Source organism: Leiobunum rupestre, chromosome 6 (assembly GCF_980474605.1).
Source record: "Leiobunum rupestre chromosome 6, qqLeiRupe1.1.hap1, whole genome shotgun sequence".
Classification (NCBI taxonomy): Eukaryota; Metazoa; Arthropoda; class Arachnida; order Opiliones; family Sclerosomatidae; genus Leiobunum; species Leiobunum rupestre.
Window position 1 is genome coordinate 23,938,997 of NC_143389.1, and position 23,412 is coordinate 23,962,408.

General features: G+C 34.5%; 1 protein-coding gene across 2 annotated transcripts; it reads left to right on the top strand.

The window, feature by feature from the left end:
- The first annotated feature begins 206 nt into the window (after nt 1-206).
- LOC149940450 (uncharacterized) lies at nt 207-3,472 on the top strand. 2 transcript variants are annotated; one of them, XM_090179877.1, is made up of 5 exons: nt 207-531; nt 1,326-1,402; nt 1,826-1,948; nt 3,213-3,278; nt 3,395-3,472. In XM_090179877.1, the coding sequence occupies exons 1-5, from the start codon at nt 252-254 to the stop codon at nt 3,416-3,418; spliced, it is 570 nt and encodes a 189-aa protein (XP_090036003.1). In that variant the 5' UTR covers nt 207-251; the 3' UTR covers nt 3,419-3,472. The 2 variants fall into 2 exon arrangements, with proteins under 2 accessions (XP_090036003.1, XP_090036004.1); XM_090179878.1 differs by lacking the exons at nt 3,213-3,278; nt 3,395-3,472 and adding an exon at nt 2,041-2,114.
- The last annotated feature ends 19,940 nt before the right edge of the window (nt 3,473-23,412 follow it).

Consider the following 23,412-nt stretch of genomic DNA (forward strand, 5'->3'; position numbering starts at 1 on the left):
ACATCAGCAACATCGGGCTTTTCTCTACGTTTTCGAAAATTGACTTTTAGTTACTCTACCCCTTGAATGGAATAAATCAGACGTTTGTTACAAGCAATTTAAATAATTTTCATTGAAATTTTCGGACATTAGAAGGTTCACGAACGTTTTAAGGCCCTCGTGAGTTGACCTCGAAACGTTCCGTAACTCATTCCAGCTATCGTAAATCATTTTTTTGGACACGCGTTAGGTGTCAAATATCAGCGAAACATATGGTCATATGTCAAGTTGTCACTGTAATCTCCTCGAAAAATATTCAGCTTTACCGAATTACAAATCCAACAGTTTCCAAACAAATTTCTCTTTTATATAAGTATCAGAAGCAATCATCCTACGTATTTAGTTTTGATTTAACTACAGCCATGAAAGTTCAAGTAATTGCGTGTCTTCTGCTGTGCGTTTTGAAGTTTGCTGCCTCTGACGAAGCTGCTCAGAATTACAGTCCTGGAGACACCCAAAAACTAATCAATAGTATTGCCGCGTACGGATGCCGTAAGTTATTTTACGCGTTATTATGGTTTTGAAGTTATGAAACTAAAATTTAATTTGCTAATAAATTCGAAAGGTGTGGTTTAACAATAAAAATAAAATTTATTAGAAACTTTAAACAGTTTGCGTTTTTCTCAATACCAAATAATTAAACATTATTCTATTTCGATGGGCGCATTATATCGGCCGCTCAGTGAATGAGGAAGATAGTAACTTTATTAAGCGTAAGGTCAGGTTGCTACTTGCGTGACAAATGTTTCGCGAAACAAAACTAGAGTATGTATAGTTAATTTCGTGTTATTAATATAGGTCATTAAGTTAAGTGGAATGGCAAGTACTGGCTTATACGTAAACAACTTACAACAAAAACTCTTTAAGTAACTATAAAACTAACGCTACTCGAAGACGTTGTTTTCCGTACGAACAAAATAGCCAGAGGGTAAGGAGGAATGTTTCGTGAAACCTAATAACAGATTAAACTCCCGCGTTATACAGAAAAGCACGGGTAAACTAACGCACTGACTTCAGTTTTATCAAAAATTAACCAATACAATTTATTTATTACAATTAACGCGGTACCATCTAGGCGAAAACAAAAATGAAGAATAACAATCGGTCTTAATTAGTTTTAGTTGATTGTAAGGAATAATTAGCGTCTTCGCTTATAGGCTAATCGGCCAAAGTTCCGAGATGATTTAAATGACATTTAGTTTTCCCCTCCAAAGTTGATCTTTTTTCCTCTAACGGGTAGTTTATGTTTAAGAAAGCAACGCTTTATGAAATATCTGAAATTACAGGGGCCGATGGCACAGACGAGCAGATCAATGCCTTTTCAAAATGTTTGGATAAAAACGGATCAAACTATCCGGAATCAGTAAGAATACGTTTAAGTACTTTTTATTCAAAAACTTTCCATTAATCAAATTGCAATCAAGCAAACTTATTTAATATAATCGTGGTATGTTAAATCTTTATTAAAAAGGAAAATTGCCACTTAAATTATTAGGATATTTTAAGCTTCTAGCATTGTCAGACATTTTTATTCCTTGATCAAATCTGACCTATTCTTCGTAATCTTTAGAGGAACATTTTTCATAACTTTAATTGAATAAGCTTCAATTTAACATAACAAATACGAGTTGTAAAATTTAAATATACATTGTTAGATTTTTAAATAGAATAGATATTTTTACATTTTCACTTTCATAGGCCAGCCAATGCTGCGAAATTGCCGTGGTCTAGTTTTATAATATAATATAAATATCTTTGTAAATTCTAATGATATAAATATGAAAAGGTTACAGAAGGTCTTAAAGAAGGCGGGATATGCAGGAAATTTCTGTCGAATCCAGATGCGCCAGTTGGGGCTGGTTTTATAGAAGCATGCCGCAGCTTGCGACCAAACGGTGACAAGGCAAAGGTATGTTTCGAATACTAGCATTGAATTTATTTTGCAGATCATACGTTTAAAGGGAAACCCCGTTAATGTTTAGTAACGTTTTCGACCACCAGGTGAGGTGAAAAATCCCTCAGCATGGCGCTCTATTATTATAGAGATAACGTCCTAATAAAATGTCTCCAACCACCTAAAAGCTTCGTAGCATAGTCATTTAAATCGTTCATATCGGTATCAAAATTAGAAAATTGAAAAAAAAAATAGTTGTTACGTTCAAACCGTAATAAGTATTATGAGCCCAAATTGATATGGTGCTTTAGCTATAGAGAGCGATTTCTGAAGTGTTATATAAAATGCCTATTAAAATAATCAAACCCCAGCATTTATCTAACGCCATTTTCATAAAAAAGGTAAATAAAAAGTTAAACACATTTTGAGGCGGTTTGTTCAGTTTTTTTTTAAATAATAATGAAACGATTTATTGAAAATGTCTCTAAAACACGATAATGAATATCATTGTTTTATAAACTATAATTTTTATTAAAAACCAAATGGCAGAGTAAATAGAGGAGAAAAAAAAAGATTTATTTCGAGATAAAACTAATTCGGTCGATACCGCTGCAGTTTTCAGTGTAATTAATGACTGATTAAAAATTCTTACTGTTGGTATTAGAACTTGCTTAGTAGAAGATAATTCAATATTTAAAACAAAATTATAAATACGTCTTAGCGAAATTCCCATTTTAAATAACTATCTCTGAGCTATAGACATTTTAAATGAAAAAAAATATTTGCGGACGCCTATTTTATTAAAACCAAAAACGTGCGTTGTCCGTTATGTAAAATAATGCATGTATCATTGATATTTTTGCATGCCATGTATACTTGAGTGCAGTATTGAAAGATGGCAATAGATGTACTTTTTGTATTTTTAATTTATCCCGGGAAAAGTCATTAATAGCCACCAGCTCCTGTCATTCAGATTATCACAGCAAACCCTGCTGTATTTCATTTTATAGCAGAAAATTTAATTTCAAACTACATTAAACTTGTTCATGGCATATATTAATGAAATTTAAAAACAATAAATATTTTTATTAAAAAACTAGTTGTCTAGTTTTTAATAAAAATATTCCTATTTATCGTCCACAAAGTGGAATTATATTTTATCGCACACTTGTTTAAGTTTCAATAATTTAATTATCGTGAAGTCAAGAGACTAAGCATTGTAGGAGACGTCGTTTCTAAAAGTCCGTTTAAATGTACAAAGTTTTCTTTCTTAATACAGCAAGTACAACTATTTCAATGCATTATTAAGATAGCCGACACAGTGCCAGATTCAAATCGTATCGGCGTAAGTATTTTTTCTTTTTATTCGTGTAATTGGCTCTAGCCCTTCCAATAGGATTACGTGTACACCAAAGAGTTCACACCTAGAACAACAATTTATATTTTTATTTTTATTTTCAGAAATGCACAAAAGTTCAAAATTAAAGATTTTCCTTATCTTGTGTAACTTTGTAATTCTCCCTGAAAAAATATTAAAGACAATTATTTGATTTAATTTTTAATTAAACTAGAAACTCATATTTATGGTTTTGACTGTCAATAAGTAATACAAAACGCAATGCAATATGTAATCTAATATTGAAAGCATAAAAGTGCCAGAGTCGTCTAGCCCTTTGCTGTTACATGAAATTCTATAATGAAATAATCCACCACCAAGCAGTGTGTACGGTTAAAGTATAGGGGGAGACTGCTAACTACGCCTATTCTTAATGACAAATATTTGGCTGTGTTAATATTTTAGGGTGCAATTTTTAAGGGTGTTAATCCATTTTAATACCGGACAATAATTGTGGGTTAAGTTATTTGGAATCGACTCGGTGTTACGTTCGGTGATAAAATAAACTTATTTCGTTCATTTAAACCTTGGGAAAACATAACAATTATGTATATCTTGGCTATACTTAAAAGAAAAATGTTCGATCTGTACATCACAGATGTGAATTTGAGGCAGAATCTGAAAATGCATTTTGCTTTGCTTATATTCGTTTTATTTTGAAATAACAAAAAGAAGATTTTTTTCTCCTATTACGCTAAATAACGTCGCGTGACGCACGTTCAGTGAGACGTATTAATTTGAGCACATAGAGTCGGTGTAAAAGTCATCCTCGTTAGCTTTTCTGACGGGAACTCCACCTTATCCTTCTTGAGTGAGTAACTAACAAAGTTGGATCGTTGGTAAATACTTCCTCTATTAAAAAAAAGATAATCGTTGATTAAATTATAAATGTTAAATAATGTTTATGATAGTAATGTTATTATTAATTATCAAAATAATATTAATTTAATAAATATTAAAATTATTATTAATTATCATAATAATATTAATATAATTAGTATTAAACTTATTATTAATTAAAACAATATTAATATGATTAATATTAAAATTATTATTAATTATCATATTATTATTATTATTATTATTAACATTAAAGTTATTATTAAGTATCATAATATTAAAATTATTATTTATTATCATTTTAATATTATTAATATTGAAATAAAATGGGTTTATGTTCTCCTTTTTAAAGTTAGATGTTTGTAATTTAGAAGTATTTTTTAATTTATGTTCGATACTGCAATAAGCCCACCCCCACCCTTAATTAGAATGAAGACGAAATTTTGGAATAACCGAAGTTGAATCAGCAACTAACAGACGACCGACTCCAGAATTCCGAGAACATTTCAATTAATAACAAATTTATTTACTTGCCATAACATGGTGGAATCGCCTTATTTCCACGGACAAGGGTCCGCTACTCGGTAGACGTCATGGATGGAAATAGTTCGGATAATTTAGAATTTCGTATCTTAACAAGCTGAAGCAAAAATAATCTTGAAACAAATTAACGCCCTGAACGTGCAATATATGCTTTATTCGATAAAATCAAGTCTACTAGGAAATATTCTTTAGAACTTAGACTTAAAGTGGTCCTTCAAATAAGGGCTGCTTTTTAAAAGGACCGAAACGCCGCGACCGAGCCTATATAGGCCCTTCGTGAGCGCAAATGCAGTTTTAGAGCAAATGTTCCATATGACGTATTGTACCATATTTTACGATCACCTTTAGTCAGAAGCATACAAACTTGGTTGGTCATATTGCTTAAACCACATTCGTTGTATTACTGTTAGCGGTACGTCTTCAAGTAGCTTTGGTAAAGCGTTTTGTAGAAAGGTTACGTACGACTCCAGTTAAGAGCTTTTCACACGAGCCAACTTTTCAATTCAAAATGCTGAGTCAGCAAAAATGGATCAGTGATCCATTTTTTTCGCGTACTTTTTTGGTGGATCAATACATCGAACTTTTATTCACATGAACCAACTAGTTGACCCAACTCAAGTTGACTCATCTAGTTGGGTCAAAAAGTTGGCTCGTGTGAAAAGGCCTTTAGTCTTGGTTGTAGAAAAAAAGGTCCAATTAAATGGTCACCAACAATTACTCACCAGACGTTGAAACATAACTTCACTTGATGTAACCTAACAGTAGTCGCGTGCGTATTATCTCACTGGTGTCCTCGAAGGATACCCCAGACAAGTAGATGTTTGACTCGCAATCGACGTCTAACTTGCCTCGTACTTGTCGTAAGATCATCCTCGAAGATAGTAAGTACTTGTTCCTCCACGTCGTCTGGAACGTATCCTTCGGCAGTAGCAGGTCCCGTGGGTTGTATTTTTTCAGTTTCTCTTAAGCGTCTGTCAACCGCCGTGAACGTTTGTCGATTTGGAAGCTGTCTTTGAGGAAAGTACTCCTGATACAATCGCCGCACTTTTACCACGTTTCCCTGAGCGAGTCCATACATAAGATGCATATCGGCATATTCTGCATTCGTGAAGTACGCCATAGCATAGTAGGCTTAAGATACGAAATGTGAATTTAATTATTGAGGCCCCTCAATTTATTGCGAATTTGAGCCTCGTACCCATCCAAAAAACTATTATAACATGTGTTGTAGACTAAACCTGTAGACTAAAAACATTTTTTTGTGAGTGAATATTATTTGAGACCATTAATTACCCAAGCCAACTGCATTCAGTGTACTAGCATTCAGGGGTAATAAACACGGAGATGAGCTAGATACGTTCCAAGACGCCTCGTTAGGTGTTAAATTTGTACTTACTTATGGCACTAGAAGAATGAATAAAAAGCAAAATTCAATAATTAACCTTTTTAAAGGAAACAATTGGGTCCAAAGAATAATAGAAACTGCATTTTGACGTATTGGAGGCTGATTTTTGACGGCCAATTACTCGGATACGGTTCAATTTAGGAAAACGTTTCTTAGGACCTTTTTCACTCCTTGTTACCCAAAGAACTCACCTGTAAATTTGTACCAGACTTTACTGAAACATCCTGTATATGTTTACAGTATATATAGGGGGTTTCCGGTATGTGTGTCGTAAACTCTAAGGCATGGTCTATCAGTTTTAATGAATGAAACGTTTCTAATGAACGTTGGCCATTAAATGGTTTCAGAGATATGGTTTTCCAAAAACTACGCCAAAAACCCTTACGCAGCCTTACAGCTGACGAACGATTTTCTTCTTTGAACTAATTTTTTTTGCATTTGGGATAAATTCATAGCGGCAAAAGTTCATGAATGGATAGTTTTTCATTATTTCAATTAGAAATTTTAGTAATCATTTTAAGTTACTCTAAAATGAACGCTAGCATCTGTAAGCTTCCACCTGGCAGTATACATGCATGTATTTCAGTCTACTTTGCCAATTTTTTGAAAGTAAGATCTTCGTTACGATCCTTATTGATAATAATATCTTCAGGTAATTTTTGAACCACGAAATTTTTTTTATCTAACGTCCAGTTTCAAAATAGTGCGGATACTTTGGAATAGCGTGGTTAAACAAACAAAAATCTGACGCAAAACCACGACGTAAATGAACGACCGTGAGGTTTTGTAGTGGAAGCGGAATTTTCAGGTGTTTTACCCACTGCTAGCGACTGTGAAAACGCGGCTCAATGCGCGACACGAAGAGCGAGCGAAAAACCTTCAGCGTGCATCTAAAAACGCAATGGAGGTGCTGCCCTCTATATCAAAATAAGCGCAATTAAAACTGCCTGAAAATCAAAATGCCATCCCATTTTAAAAACCAGAAAGTCTCCAACCGAAGTGGAATCATACAAGAATATCTTTCTTCCAAACCTCGGGAAACTATATGAAAGGATTGTCCACAATCTACCTCCCCGATGAACAGGCGGGTGATCGACAAAGCCCTTTGACAGGCTACGGTGGCTCAATGTGCTCTAGCCACCAACAAGCACTGTCTGGTATTTTTCTTAGATATCAGAGATGCCTTTGGAAGCGTCCACCAAACCGGCGCTTCTGTGAACGGAGAACTCTCACTTCCTTATACAGTCTAGAGGGGCGTTCCCCAGGGTAGATCTATCAGTCCAACCCTTTTAAGCGTAAAGGTGGATGGAATTCCTCGCCTGTGTCAACGAAGGGTTGCTCAAGGTTATTGGGATATAGACTAGCGGTAAGGATTTTGGATAGCTGTACTGCAATATGTAAGTCACTTTGGCAAATATATCGGATTACGGCTCTAATGCCAATACATGGTTATCTCTCACGTACGATGTATCCCACTGGTCCTAACCCTGACGTTCGGCGATACCTACCTGGCCAAAGTACGCTCTAACAGGTACTTAAGGGGCGTAATTGACGATAGACTAAAACGGAAGGAACACATCGATTTCCTCGTGTCTTCCTCAACGAAACGGTTTAATGTTTTGAGGAATGTCTCTGATATTTCTTTGGATGTGTTCCATGTAGTTCTTTGTCTACTGTACACTCTGTTTGAAAAGTCTTCGACAGCTGAAATTTTTGCCCTCTTTTTAATTCTGCTAGAAAACTATAATAGATAGCTCGATGAAACCAATTGCAACTTTTATTTATTTTCCAATATCTTTCGTTATTTATCGGTTTCGTCCGCCAAAAATTAATAGTTTGGCGGGAACCGTCGAAACTCATTTTTGACAACTGTTTAAATATTGGTTCTACGGCACTGACTCACGCGTTTTTGAATTCACAATGGTCGGTTCATATTTAGAAAGTGGAAAAATTATCCCTCTACAACCAACGGTTGAGAAGTTATCGCGTTTCCAAATTGTCGTCGAAGTTGCGTTATTTATAATCGCTTGATGCATTTTAGGTGTTTCCTAGTTTCGAGGAGAGTTTGGAAACGCTATAACTTCTCAACCGTTGGTTGTAGAGGGATAATTTTTCCACTTTCTAAATATGAATCGACCATTGTGAATTCAAAAACGCATGAGTCAGTGCCGTAGAACCAATATTTAAACAGTTGTCAAAAATGAGTTTTGACGGTTCCGGCCAAACTATTAATTTTTGGCGGACGAAACCGATAAATAACGAAAGATATTGGAAAATAAATAAAAGTTGCAATAGGTTTCATCGAACTATCTATTATAGTTTTCTAGCAGAATTAAAAAGAGAGCAAAAATTTCAGCTGTCGAAGACTTTTCAAACAGAGTGTACACCCACCTGATTCGCTCCCAGCTCGACTACCCATCGAGGGGCTAACCACTCTTAGAAAATCTGTACACCGGATTACGCTTAGATTACCACTGCCAAAGGCAGGGACTTCAAAGATTACGCGTAATCCCATTAGTACAGAAGTGAAGAGAAGCACATTGTGAAAAACTAAATGAAAAGAGACTTAAAACGGTTTTAAAATTCATAAATATATCGTGAATTTTAAAACCGTTTTAAATCTCTTTTCCCCCATTAGTACAGTCAAAGGTACGGCTCTGTACACCGATTACGCGGAGTGATCAGCCCCTCACTACCCATGTTCGTTATATCGGTCGTCAGCCTCCACAATTCTGGCTAAACTGCTAAAAGTTCCAAAGTTCGCCCTCCATGCTATTTTAGTAGTCCTACAGTCCAAATCTATCAAGCTGATGGATACAGAGGCTGCCATCCATCCATTGAGCCGCAGAAAGGCTCTACTGAACCAGTCCAACCTCGCCCCGTGTGAGGTCGTTTCTGCGGGAAAACCTGGCTTCACTGGAAATTATTGAAGATGGATTACCGCAAGGTCGTCCTCTCAATCTTCTTCAGGCTGGTGCCTGGCCCAAGCTCGTGACCTATCTTGGATATTCCCGACCACTAGGAAAAAATCTCCCACCCATCGTAGATATCACTCTCACGCGTTGCGATGAGACGCTCTTTGCACGGCTCGCTGGTGCCAGGCTTCCGGTTTCAAATTAGTCCTTCGGACTCCTGTGCACCACTTCCTGGACTTCGATCTCACAAATTTTATCAATGACGGTAAGTAAATTATATTTATAATTGAATGACGTATCATATGACTTTCTGAATCTAACGTTCCGCGATAAATCGTGCAAACACCGACAGTGGCTGTCGCCAAAAATCACTAAAATGGACAAATTCCCCATTGCCCGGGCGTCGATCTCACAAAAAAATTCCAGCAATGGCATGATATTTTCAATCGATTGGCGCATCATGTGTCTTTGAACCTCTAACGTACCGTGAGAAATCGTGCGAGCTTTGACTGTGGCGGTCACCAAAAATCACTAAAACAAGCAAATACCGCCATTTGGGGCTTGGATCTCACAAATACATACTCTGGGGTGGCGGAGTGGTTAGCACTTACGCCTTGCAGAAAGAGGAGCTAGGTTCAATCCCAGCTTGTGGCACTTCGGATTCCCCTACTATAAAAACTTGTTGAGCTTAACGGTAATAGTCAGTGTAGGGAGCTGTTATTTCGCGTGGCATGAACTGCTTACCACCACCCTCGTACGCATTGTAACCCGGCCACCTGAATTAATGGCTTCAAAAGTCGCTAGATGGCTAAGGCCTAAGGTGGTGCTTGGGTATTAGCCTAGCTGATTATTGTTATTATTATATTATTATTAAATGGTTTTGTGGACATTTTAAAATTACTTGATTTTTCTCTGATTTTATGGGGACATTTTTAAATTTACTAATTTTATCCTGACTCTTTGGAATCATTTTAATTCTCTGACTTTCCCAGGTTTTCCAAGTCGTGTACAAACCCTGTTAACGTATAATGTGTCTTTGTTACTTTATCGTACCACGAGAAATCGTGCGAACAACGGTGGCGGTCATCAAAAAACACTAAAATGGGTAAATACAACACTTCCGGGGCCCAAACTCACAAATGTTAAAAATGCGGGTGAGAACATGATATTTCAAATCAATTGACGTATCATGTGATTTGGTACCTCTTACGTAACGCGAGAAATCGTGCTAAAACCGGCGGCGGCAGTCACCAGAAAGGACTTCTTTGGGCAAATGCCCCACTTCCGGGGCCCCGATCTCTCAAATGTAAAAAATGCCGATGAGGTTATGATATGTAACTCTAACGTAGCTCGATAAATCGTTCGAACCCCGGTGGCGGCTGTCAGAAATTTTTACAATGGCAAATATCCAATTTCCTCGGCTTCGATCTCATAAATGTAAACAATGCGGGTGATAACATGATATTTCCAATGAAATGACGTATCATGTACCGCGATAAATCGTGTGAACACCGACAGTGGCGGTCACTAAAAATCAATAAAATTTGGCAAATGCCCCGTTCTTGGGCTCCTATATCACAAATGTTAACCATTGCGTATCTTGTGTCCTTGCAGCTGACCTAGTACGCTTAACTAATATACATCAATCCCTTAGGATTGTGTGTTAAAAGCTTTTCGGGTACCACATTCAAACTGCTGTTTCAAAAGCTGTTTTTGTAGAACATAACTGGGCACTAAATTTCGTAATTGGGATTTTAGCCTCTGTTGTAATATAAACGGAGATATTACCTTTAGAGCATTTGGGCGCACCTATTTCCCTCCATAAAAAATTGTGTTTTTATCTCCTTAACCAAAATTTACATTGTCTATGCCTATAGATTTAGACTGGTTTAGTGAACTAATACGCTTATCAGTATCATTTAGATTAATTGGCCATATTACGGTTATGGTTTAAAATAGTGTAAAATTTCTCTAAATGACTTATGTCTCTGGAGCTAACAATTCTATCAGCCAATTTTTGGCCTACACCAGCGTAATATTCGATAAATGCATCCCCTATCTCCCGCGGGTTCTTATCAGAATTATAAATTTTCTCTCACACTTATATCCTTTTTAATTCCGATTTATCTTAATCACCGCATTCATCATTTTTAGCGTATTCAACTCTTTTCGAGTAATATTTTACCTCTTATTTAAATTATTCCTATAATAGAAGAAGTACGTTTTTAGCTCCAAATTAAATTAATTTTGGTTTAACCTTAGTTTTATGTTAATACTTTTTATCAGCACCGATGTAATCCATGGCTTTAGCATTTTGTCTTTTGGTCTTTAAAACGGTGAATATGGTTTCTTTGCCAGGTTAATATAAAATTAGCGAGTCTTTACAAAAAAGTTCGAGTCGCTGTCCACGTCAATTTCTTAATAAAGTTTTTTCCCATGTTTCGAAAGATAATAATACGTTTAATTGGCAAAAGTTAATTGCTTCGGTGTCATAAATGTTTCGTTAACTTCTTCCGCGAGTAGCCTCACCAATTATAATTTCAAGTATTATTTGGAAATGGTCAGTTACACAAGTAGCCAAAATGTTGGAATTTTCAAATATATCGTAACTCAGGTTTGTTTTGCCAAAAAAAAATGATTGATGCATGTTTTACTTTGTAAACCATATCTAGTAGGTTTATTTATCAATGAAATACTTTTTTTGAGTTTTGGAAACTAAGATATTTTGCTATTAAGGTATTTCAATATTTTTGTCTATATTAAAACATTATTCATATATTTATAAGATTCTATTTCAATGTCGAAGGCGTCTAAAAACACTTTTAAAGTCAGAATTCGTTCCATTATTCTTAACCATAACTCTAAAATAAATGCACTCTCTGATGGTTCAGTTAGCCAAATCTTATAATTATGTTTATATTATATTACTAAAAATAAGAAAGAGAAACACACAGATTCTAAAAAGTGAAAAATTTATTGTAAGCAAAATTAACTAAAATCATCTATTAGAAAATTGTCAAGTGCAATGACTTTACAGCCGTTTCCCCGTTGTTGGGGAAAGTCACGAGAATGAACACTGATACATGTTTTTATGGCGAACCAAAGGACATATCTGGTAAACCGGGAACATGAACTCTTACGCCTTTACCGCTGGCATCTGTCATTAATCTGAAATAGTTAAATAATTTATTAAGATTAACTGCTTCGCTTGCTCAGCTGTGATTCAAAGTGCTTGTAACAACGCGAATAAGAGAATATAAAGCCCAAAAAATTGGAAAAAGCTTATTTTACTCTGTGATAAAACTCGGTACATCGGCCAATAACCGAAATAGCGGGTTTTGAAAGAGACGTTTCACGTTAAGATCCTTTTATCGCAACATATTATTAACCTTCCTTTAAATTTTGCATTATTTATGGATCTTTCATTTTAGATTAACGGTTCCTCTTTTCGTGTATTAAATATTGCATAGTCAAAGACACATAAACAGACACGCGCACAAGATTCCAGTTATGTCGCTAACGTTTGAGCAATATCCCTACAGGTCAGTGAAACTCGTTGGTTATTTTCAGGCTGAGAATTCTAACTTGCGCCATCTATACTGGACTTACTGGTAACCCAAAATAAAATATAAGTAATTATAGGCAACAAATTATTTCACTGTACAAATTTAATTATTATTTTTTTCAATAATTTCCAATAATCCTAATATTGAAACAGAAAATATATTACAATATAAAATATTATCATTCAATAGATCATAGTATACAGTCTTTATTAGTCTTATTTTTATTAGAGATTTGGATGTGCGGAACATCATTTAGTCCGATCAAACAACTGATTAATCAGGGATGAGATATGCGTTATGGCCACGCCAACGAGGTGGCACTTGGGGATAGGGATGGGACACCGGTGGCGGAAGTATAACAACCATATTTTGGGGTTTGTATGTCGTCCTCACACGATCATCCACATGATCTGCCTCCCTCTTTATTAGTACACATTAAAATTATTGTAAAAATCATATTAATTTAGCTAACGGTCGTTAGATGACGCGACGAGACCGAAGGATATTTTCAGCTCTGTGTGATGCATTCCCCCCCACGAGGAGCCAATTATGATTGGAACGGACGGGTTTCACTTATTCATACGGCGAAAATAGGCCATTGCGCGGACATCTCCATCGAAACATCTTGATAATAATGCATGTTAGGAGAGGATGACGCTAGAGCACGTAAAAAAGCCAGTGACAGAATGCCTTTCGTCTAATAGCGCGGTGAGCTCCGGAAGGTGTTGACACACAGAAAACCACACCTATTATTACTGTATTATATGTGAATCCAGAAGGGGCAAGCATACCAAAAGTATGACTATTGCTATTTGGAATAAAGTCTAATCGCAATACTTCAGCAACATAATAATTATATAAATATTTAAAAACACTAGAAACCTGACAGCAATATTTAACAAATAATATATAAATCTAACCGTAATATTTAACAAATAATATATAAATCTAACCGTAATATTTAACAAATAATATATAAATCTAACCGTAATATTTAACAAATAATATATAAATCTAACCGTAATATTTAACAAATAATATATAAATCTAACGGTAATATTTAACAAATAATATATAAATCTAACCGTAATATTTAACAAATAATATATAAATCTAACCGTAATATTTAACTAATATAAATCTAACCGTAATATTTAACTTATATAAATCTAACCGTAATATTTAACTAATATAAATCTAACCGAAATATTTAACTAATATAAATCTAACCGTAATATTTATTTAAAATAAATCTCACCGTAATATTTATTTAAAATAAATCTAACCGTAATATTTAACTAATATAAATCTAGCCGTAATATTTATTTAATATAAATCTAACCGTAATATTTAACTAATATAAATCTAGCCGTAATATTTATTTAATATAAATCTAACCGTAATATCTATATTATAAAAACCACTTCGTCGTCATCGTCGTTCGAGCTGTGGGGTGGCGGAGTGGTTAGCACTTTCACCTCGCAGCAAGAGGAGCCGAGTTCGATCCCAACTTGTGGCACTGGGTGAAAACTCGGAACAACTACTTCTGCGTTGAGTTTGCAAGTTCTCACCCCACTGGTTTAATGGGTTTTCCCCGAGTTCTTCGGTTTCCCCTTTCATAAAAACATGTCTAGGTTAACGGTAATAGTAAGTGTAGGGAGCTGTTGGCTCGATCTCGTGGCATGCAGGGCTTGCCACCACCCTCCTATATATTTTAGAGAGAAAAACCAACCCATATATACGCTATATATTAATCTCCATCACTCTCCCCCTATTCCGCTTTCCGTTGCTTTGCAACTCGTTTTGAAATTTTTAATATTTAGGCTTAGTTTCCCTATTCGGCGTTATAGTCGCAAGCCAGATTTCCCGCACGGTACTGACGAGTCCCAAATAGGACGAAACTGGTGTACCGTTGGAATTTCTGGCTATTTTATTTAATTTAATTTAATTTTTCACTCGAAGACCTATTTGGTCCGAGTTTCGCGTCTTTTTGTTTGCTCGGAGACCTATGGGTACGAGCCATTAGTAAGTTTTTAAATTTCTTCAAATTTGTTTAGGGTTTAGCTTTATTATCCCTTTTCATAATGGACTAATCTACTTATTCGCTAATTTTATCATCCTAGAATATATCAATATTTGGGAAAAAATATTTTTCTTTAAATATAATATCTAATATGTAACTAAGGTTATAAATATGAGTAAACGTTGAAAACGGGTCATACCCCTGTGTGATAAATGTTTTAAAATAAAAACTCTTGTGCACTTTTTAAATTTCGTTGTTGTTTTCTTTTGTCTTAAAATGAGTATATTTGTACAAGTCGCTAAAATTTCGTTATTATTATTATTAATATAAATCTATCTATAATATTTAATAAATATGTTTCTAGCCGTAATATTTAACTATAAAAAACTAAACCGACTATTTAACCAAAAATTTATAGAAATATATAAAGTTGTTTAATTTGTTTTTACAATTTTTTTTATCTTAATGCTTCATCATGGATAATATACATTACAATCTTTTGTAATTCTTCAGTTTTTGGAAAGGCGTAATATTGTTAAATAAAAGTTGGAAAACCTTTGTACCTTCCTTCGTACGAATGAGAGTTCATCGCACGTCACACATCCACATTTTACAAAGCGAAGCAATTAATTGTGTGGCTAACGTAACCAAATGAGAAACGTATAAATTGCAATCACGATAAAGGGTTTTACAGCAGTAAACTGTAATGTTATGAAAATTGGGCGAAATATTTTATAATTATAGTTGTACCCAAATAAAAAGAAAGAAAACTAAACTGTTTTATACTCGAAATGAAAATTTAAAATATTATTTTGCGTGGTTTTTCCGGGGATTATAAATTAAAGTCACCACTTATAAGCAAAAAAATATAAATACAACCAATTTCAGTGATTTCAAAAAATTCACAGGTTCAATATAAACAGATTGGTTTTATTAGTTAATAAAAACTATGCCTATAAAACAAGTCATTATATTACTTAACAAATTTTACAAACATGGACCATTGACGATTTAATTCAATACAAGCGTATAAAATTTGAAATCACAGTCCTAGGCTGATTCAACATCTTAGTTCATTAATATTAATTAAAGTCAAGACGAGAGAGTATAAGCAATACGAGCCGCGAGTTGGCAAATAGTCGGTGGGTCGCTGTTAAAAACGAAAAAAGGCTTTCGTATCGTCTGGGAGAACGTATTACGGGAGTGGTCTATACGCTTTATAAAGCTAGCCCGGTTTCTCTCTTACATTGAGAGAGAAACTGAAGAGAGACGATCTGGTTTTTAAGTTTTTTGGGTATCACGCATGCGCGTCACAGTGACGTTATTTCCAAGAGTAGCTTCCGCTCTGTCAGCTGTCTAGAAAACGCGGGTAAAAATATTGTTTTTATGCAAGGCTTAACCGTCGCGTTTTGGTTATTATTTAACTCTTAAATTCGTTATTTAAAAAATGCCTAAAAACAAAACTTGTTATTACAAAGACTGTCGAAACTGTAGCCTGTCATATGGCAAGGAATATATGGAAGGAATATGTTTTTTCCCTTTCCCAAAGCCGAAATCTCAGCTCGTAAAGTGTAAACGTTGGATTAGGGCCAGTGGTAGACCAGATTTTTTACCCTTGATCGTATTAAAAGTCATCATTTTATATGCTCTGAACATATTGTGGGTAATAAAGGACCCACAAATGATTTCCCTGATCCTATGGAGTATCACCCTACAAAATATATGATTGTAAGTTTATTGCCTCAAATTTAATCTAATACACCTATCTTCATATACCATACAGGGTGGGCAACCAAAGGGGTACATCCATAATGTATGAAATAGTAATGTTTATATCTGGGTCCAAATGGCGTTGATAGTAAGCTTATTGCTGATTGGCCAAAAATACCATCTGAAGTCTTTATTTCCTAACAAAGATTTTGGGACTTTTTCGTGTTAGTCCTGGTAAATCAACCGTATAATTTTAAATTAACAATTGATTAAATTATAACTAATAGAAAAAAAATGATTTGAAAGTACGGAGATTGTTTAAATTACTCAAATTAACTTTTAAAATATCGAATCTTCAAACAAATTCAAAATATTTATAAGCCTTGGACCATGAGGTACTGTGGGGTGCTTATGTGCAAACAAAAAGGTTCAACTGATAAACATGGGAACAAAGTACGTGAATTACTTTAACTTGAATTGAAATGAAATATACCTGTTCATTAATATAATTTTGGTTAGGTATCCTATCATCAAGTTCCATCTGCTCAGCCGGAGAGAAAAAAATGGATACAGCTGATCCGACGAAGAGACTATTTATATAATTCGGTATCTGGCATTTTTGTTTGTTCGCTTCATTTCAAAGAAGAGGACTTTGTTAAAAATGTTGCTAATAATAAGGGGAGACTATTAGATGGAGTTTTGCCTTCTATATTTCCATGGCCCCCCTTTGAGGATTCAACGATAGATGACACTTCCCAGGCTACTCTTGAAAAATCGTGCGATAGTACTTTAATATCATCCCAAATGGAAATTTCCGAAGATATAACAGATATTGGAGATAAAGAGCCTGACGTTATGGAAATTACTGGAAAATGTCAACCAGGAGAAGGTGATGGAAGTGATATATCGCTACCCTCAAGACAAGAACTCTTATATGAAAAGATAAAGATCAATTTTCAAAAGAAGAAATTGTTGAATGCCAGAATATTGCTAAAGTGAGAATACACGTAGAGCGATGTATTAATAAAATCAAACGATTTCACATTTTCGACCGACCAATACCAATCACATTATCACCCATGATAAACCAAATTTGGACGGTTGTGGTTTTGTTAACTAATTTTCAAAATCCAATATTGAAATGTGAAGAAGACGAAGCTACAGAAACACTGATTGAGTTGGAAAAATTCAATAATTGTTTGATAATTAGCGAAGATGAGGGTGAAAATGAATACGAAACTTTGATCATGTAAATTGAGATTTTACAAGACTAAATCATTAAAACTTTCCTTTAATTAAAACTTTTAAAACATTGCACAGAGGTCTGGTTTTTTATCACAATTACATTTAAATTAAAGATTCATTAAGAGGAACTAATTATTATTCCATTAAACCCAAATAATAACTGAGTTTAAAAAACTATTTAAAATCATTTCATACAGGTTTGGTTATTTTATCACAATTACATTTAAATGACGTAAGAATCGTTAAAAGGAACTAATTATCATTACGTTAAAACCAAATTAAAATTAATACCCATAGGCAAAAAAATTTGTACTATTTATGAGTTTTCGCAAGAGCCAGAAGCATATAGTTGAAGTAAAATTGTTCAAGCTTGACAACCATATCCTCCCACTTGTCTTTATCAAACCGAACCCGCTCAATAATTAGACCCTTCTGGAAGTACAATACAAAATCGCACCAGGAGAACCCGGTTAGTCCCATCTGACCTGTTATTTGATAATAATAAGCGTGGGATCGCATTAGTTTTGGTGAACCATCGAATAATTTTATGTGTGAATTGTGTTCATTGATCGCTTCGGACGGTTTCATATCTTTCATGGCATATGCCGATTTTAATTCTAATAAGCCAAAAGTTTGCGACTCTTTTGGATCATACACTATGCCATCTGGGGACGTTCCTAACCAAAACATTTCTGGTGATACTACTAAACCATTTAAAGCTACCTCAACTTTATGCCCCAGCTCATGCATATGCTTAATATATTCCTCTCTTGCTACTGGTTCCATTTTTTTCCCATATTGCACTGCCCTTAAGTGACCAATATCTGAAGGTAAAATTACACTCTCGATGCTTTTCTTCGTCCACTCCTTACGCTTCGACCGGCAGACAGGAGCGAATGAAGATGAACAAAGACGGCTATTCCTTACGGCTTTCCAGGTGTCCGATTGTTCCGTGGTTCGTCTCTCAACTTGTTTGCATTCTTCTTGAGTTAATGTTATTCTCTGTAATTTGAGAGCATTTAATTGATTAACATTTACATTATACAACCTAGTTCAGGGCCGTGCAGAAGTTTGCTGGGGCCCAGGGCAAAAATTTAGTACCAAATGTAAGTGGGCGATAATTTGAACTGTACACGGCCCTGTACAAGTTATTTACTTACCTCAAATATTTCAGTTTGCGAGGAAGGTAACGGAAAGACGCAACTTTTGGCTTTGTAGTACTCGCATTGGCGATGAAATGCTGGTATTTGAAATAGAATAACAATTTTGCTTTTTGAATCAAGGAATTGCGGTGCAAACTTGGTGATATTATGGAGTATTTCTGTCAAACCAACTACATAGCTTAACTGATATGACAATGGTGAACCCAAAGCCGCACATCCAAGTTTTGTAGGTTTCCATGATTTTGTATTTGGTTGGGGTATTAGTTTCATAAAGTCAAATTTTTGGGATATTCTTACTACTTCGTCCTCCATTTCATCTTGATCTCTAACTTTTCGCCTAGCTTCATAAATCTAGGATGTCATGTCTCGGCAAGAACCATCCTCCTTCGGGGATTGAAAGTTTATATCAAGGAGACACAGCGGTCTAATCTTATCACCCCGTTTTCGATTCCAACATTGCGGCATTTCAGTACCGGAAATAGGACTGTTTTTAACTTCATCACGTGATGAGACTTTAGACTGAATATGTAGCAATAGCCTTAACATGGCAATTAGATGATTGCAAGTTCCCGTTGTCCCATAAGGGCATTCACAATGAGCATCTAATATTATTCCTTCAAAATGCATTGCAGTTACTACTGTATAAGGTTCTAGTCTTGATTTCTGACTTCTGTAGCACTTTCCTTTGATATAGATAATGCGCTTAGATCTGTTAAAAAAATTTAGGAAATTTACATCTGTTCGAAAAGTTAACAAGGAGTGAAAAGACCTAGGCTTACGTATCAGTGTATGTCATAATGCGCTTTCTTTCGATGTATTCCTCGACGAAGAAATTATAGCTCCTTTTGTAGTGGTCTTGCGTATTGTTGCGCTTATGATATTGTTTAATATCATTTTCGATAAATTTAGGAACGTTAACTAAAGAAGGAACATATCCAAAAATCGGATAGATTAAACCGTCCGATGATCCCGCCGCCATTTTTATCCAAAAGAAACGTAGATGACTCACGATTGGCCTTAAGCTAAATTGATATTAACGCCACCTGTTATCCGACCTTGGCAAAAAAAATTATACATTATGAAAACTTGCCCCTGTGAAAGGCTCTTTCCTTCTAGAATATGAAGATAGGTGTATTGTCCTAAGAGTTAATTTTGGTTAAATATTCTTATTAGGATCCTAGAGAAACATCCAGTAAAGATGACCAAGTAACATGTGGACAAAATGAACCCAACAATGTCATAAAAATCCTTCAAGATGAGACGGTTCTTCAGCCAACCTTAAATTACGAGATAACGGGTAGTAAATCTATTTCTGGTGTACTTATGGATGAGAAAATATCTCTTGATATGGTTTGTGAAGAATCACTACACACAAATTGTTCACTTAATCAGCCGGAGCCAATATTTTCCTCAGTGGAAGATCTCTTTTTTTTTCATTTTTAAAATTTCAATTGGAGGAGAAGCGCAAGTTATTTTGGGCCCTTTCGCAAAAGCCCAATTTTCAAGGAGTAGTAATAACTAACACTGGTGAACTTAACCAAGCTGGGCTTTGCATTGAAATTAACAAATCCTTCAAATTTGAATTGAAAATCTTTGCTACAGTTATTGAAAGTGATTATCAGAAAGAACTTACAGAGAAGTTTCCACTTATTAATAGCTTGACCAAACTCGTAAACTTCTTAATAATTTTGGATACCTACAAACTATGTATTGGAAACTCTGCGAAAAGGTTTTTAGATTATTCAAAATCTACCCTAAAATGTGCCTTTCTGAACCCGTATAATAATGCCTTATATTCGCCAAATTGTTCGAGTCTCATCAGTGGTAACAATAGACAGAGTAGGTGCTCAAATTGCGCAAGATTAAGAGCCCTTATTACGATGAAAATGTCAAGGGAGAGAAAAAAGAATGACGCAACAGTTAAGAAGAAATCCAAGACTATTGAAAAACTGAGAAAAGAAAAACAGTCTCTAAAGAGTAAAATAAATAAGCTTCAAAGAAAAGTTGAGAAATTGATGCGTAAAGAGAAAGTTGAGCCATTTGAAGATATGTTTTTAGGGATACGTGATGATGAACCATTCTGCACCAAAGTTAATTTTTTGAAAATTTTAATGAAGCAGCAAATGGAATTAATGAAAACAAACCAGAAGAGACCACGTAAGTGGCATCCTGCCATAATAAAATGGTGTTCTTACGTTAAAACCAAATCAACATCAGCCTATGAAGCGTTCAGAGAAGTGATTCCACTACCAGCTCCCAGAACTTTATATACGTATACCTCAATACTAACTACTAAAAGGAAAAAATTGACCTAAAAAATGTGGGTGAGCACCAAAAATATTTTTCTCTCATAGTTGATGAAATGAAGATCAAAGAAGATCTTGTCTATAAAGCCAATACAGGTGAAATAGTTGGATTTACTCATCTAAATGAAGCAGGTGATAAGCTAAAATCAGAGGAGATCAAAAAGAGAGAACCATCAGCTGATCTCCCAGTGGCGAGTCACGTGATGGCTATAATGGTCAGAGGTCTTACTACAAATTTCAAGCATGTTTTGGTCTACTTTCCATGCCACGAAATGAAAGCCGAAGAGTTGTACTCTATTATGCAAGAAGCCATAGAAACTTGTGAAAATAGTAGCTTTAAAATATTGACAATCGTATGTGATAAATCGGCCATCAACCAAAAATTTATAAGAATGAGTACTGATATGGATACAGAAAGGGTGTCGCGTATAAAGCTAGGAATCCTTACGCTCCCAGAAGTGACCCTCGTGATATTTTCTATATATCCGATCCCCCCCATCTAATCAAAACTGTGAGAAATTGTTTTTACCACAGCGCTTTCAATAATACACGTTTGTTAAGAAAAAATGGGAAACATATATTATGGTCTCATGTAGTGGAGATGTTCCAAAAGGACTCGTGTACCCATTTAAGATTGTGTCTTAAATTGACCCTAGACCATATAAATCTTAACAGCTTTAGTACAATGAGAGTGAAACTGGCAACACGGATTTTGAGTGCGACAGTAGCAGCGGCTGTGGAAAAATTGGTTGGTGAAGAAGTTGCGGAAACTGTTAAATTTATAAGACTCTTTAATAAGTTTTTTGACATAATATAATGAACACGAGAAATTTGTGTCATGGAAGATTGAAGAAAAATCCAAATTTGGATGCTTTTAGCACGGAAACAGATGAAAGATTCAAGGTATTTATATGCTGATATTGATATATCTATATATATTTATCAATGTGTATCGATATATATATATTTATCAATGTGTATCGATATATATATATTTATCAATGTGTATCGATATATATATTGATCAATGTGTATCGATATATATATTTATCGATATAAATGTATTTATTTATAGATATTTATCGATATAAATGTATTTATTTATAGATATTTATTTATCGATATAGATATTTATTTATCGATATAGATATATTTATCTCTATATACATAATTTTAATTCAGATTTTATATTTACAGTGGCTGGGAGAGGATTTCATTAACTATCTTAAAGAATGGAAAGAAGAGGCTGAAAGCCAAGATGTTCCAGCGGAAGGTATTGCAAAAATGCAGCTGAGCCGTACAACCTTAGAAGGACTACACATAACAGGTAAATAATATAATATCAACAAGAGACATTTGAACTAGTATTTATATTACCATTACCTTTTTAGTTTTTTCTGTGATTGGAGCTGTACAATTTTTGTTATCGAAAGGAGCCCCATTTGTCTTAACAGATAAATTTAATCAGGACCCATTAGAAAGGCATTTTGGCAAACACCGTCGCTCAGCAGGTTGCAATGAAAATCCAGATTTATTAAATTTTGGATTTAGTGAAAGAAAGTTTAAAATCATGCGTCCTCTTATAAATAAGACCAAAGTTGGTAACACAACAAAATTTAAAAAGGGCAAAAATTTGTAGGAAATTAAATACTTTGATTTTAATTTTAATGCATTTTATTAAACATGTCATAATTTTGGCTTCTTAATATCACAAAATTATGTCAGTTAACCTATTTAAATATTGCAAAAGCCCTTAAAACATTTTTAGGTGTATTTTATAATATTTACTGCTATATTAGTTAAAGGTATTTGCTACCCTATTTTCGAAACCACGTATTTGTTTAGGAAATAAGGTCGCAAATTTAAACTCTCAATATTAGGAACTTTCAAAATAGGAACATTTGTCTTTAGTTTATCACAAAATTTAAGCTCTTAGATTTAAGTTTTTAATAGGAGGAACTTGCGCTGGTATTTTCTTTCATGGTTCTTCGTAGCCCCTTTTTCTTCGCTAACGAAGCTTTCTGTGCTTCACACATTTTAATTTTGACAAAATTTCGAAGAGCTTTCCCTCGACAATTTATGTATGTATCGTGTTAAGTCATTCGGTCCCCAAAGCTCGTCAAAATCATCGTTGATATCACTTTCCATTATTCTTTCTTTAACTTTGGCTCTCTTTTCATTTGCCAGATATATAATAGATTCAAAATATGGTTTTGCTATCATGTCTAATTTCTTGAAAAAATTGAATGCTGTATTGGTTAAGCAGACTAATCCACCTCTGCTTATTGATTCCGTCCAATTTGCAAAAATTTTCTGTCACATTTTGTTTTTGAATACAATTTTCGAAAAAAACCAATAATATTGCTT

Coding starts and splice junctions, on each gene's coding strand:
- LOC149940450 (XM_090179877.1), top strand. CDS start 252: ATGGTCATATGTCAAGTTGTCACTGTAATCTCCTCGAAAAATATTCAG. Junction 1,403..1,825: donor GATCAAACTATCCGGAATCA/GTAAGAATACGT, acceptor AAATATGAAAAG/GTTACAGAAGGTCTTAAAGA. Junction 1,949..3,212: donor CAAACGGTGACAAGGCAAAG/GTATGTTTCGAA, acceptor TTCTTAATACAG/CAAGTACAACTATTTCAATG.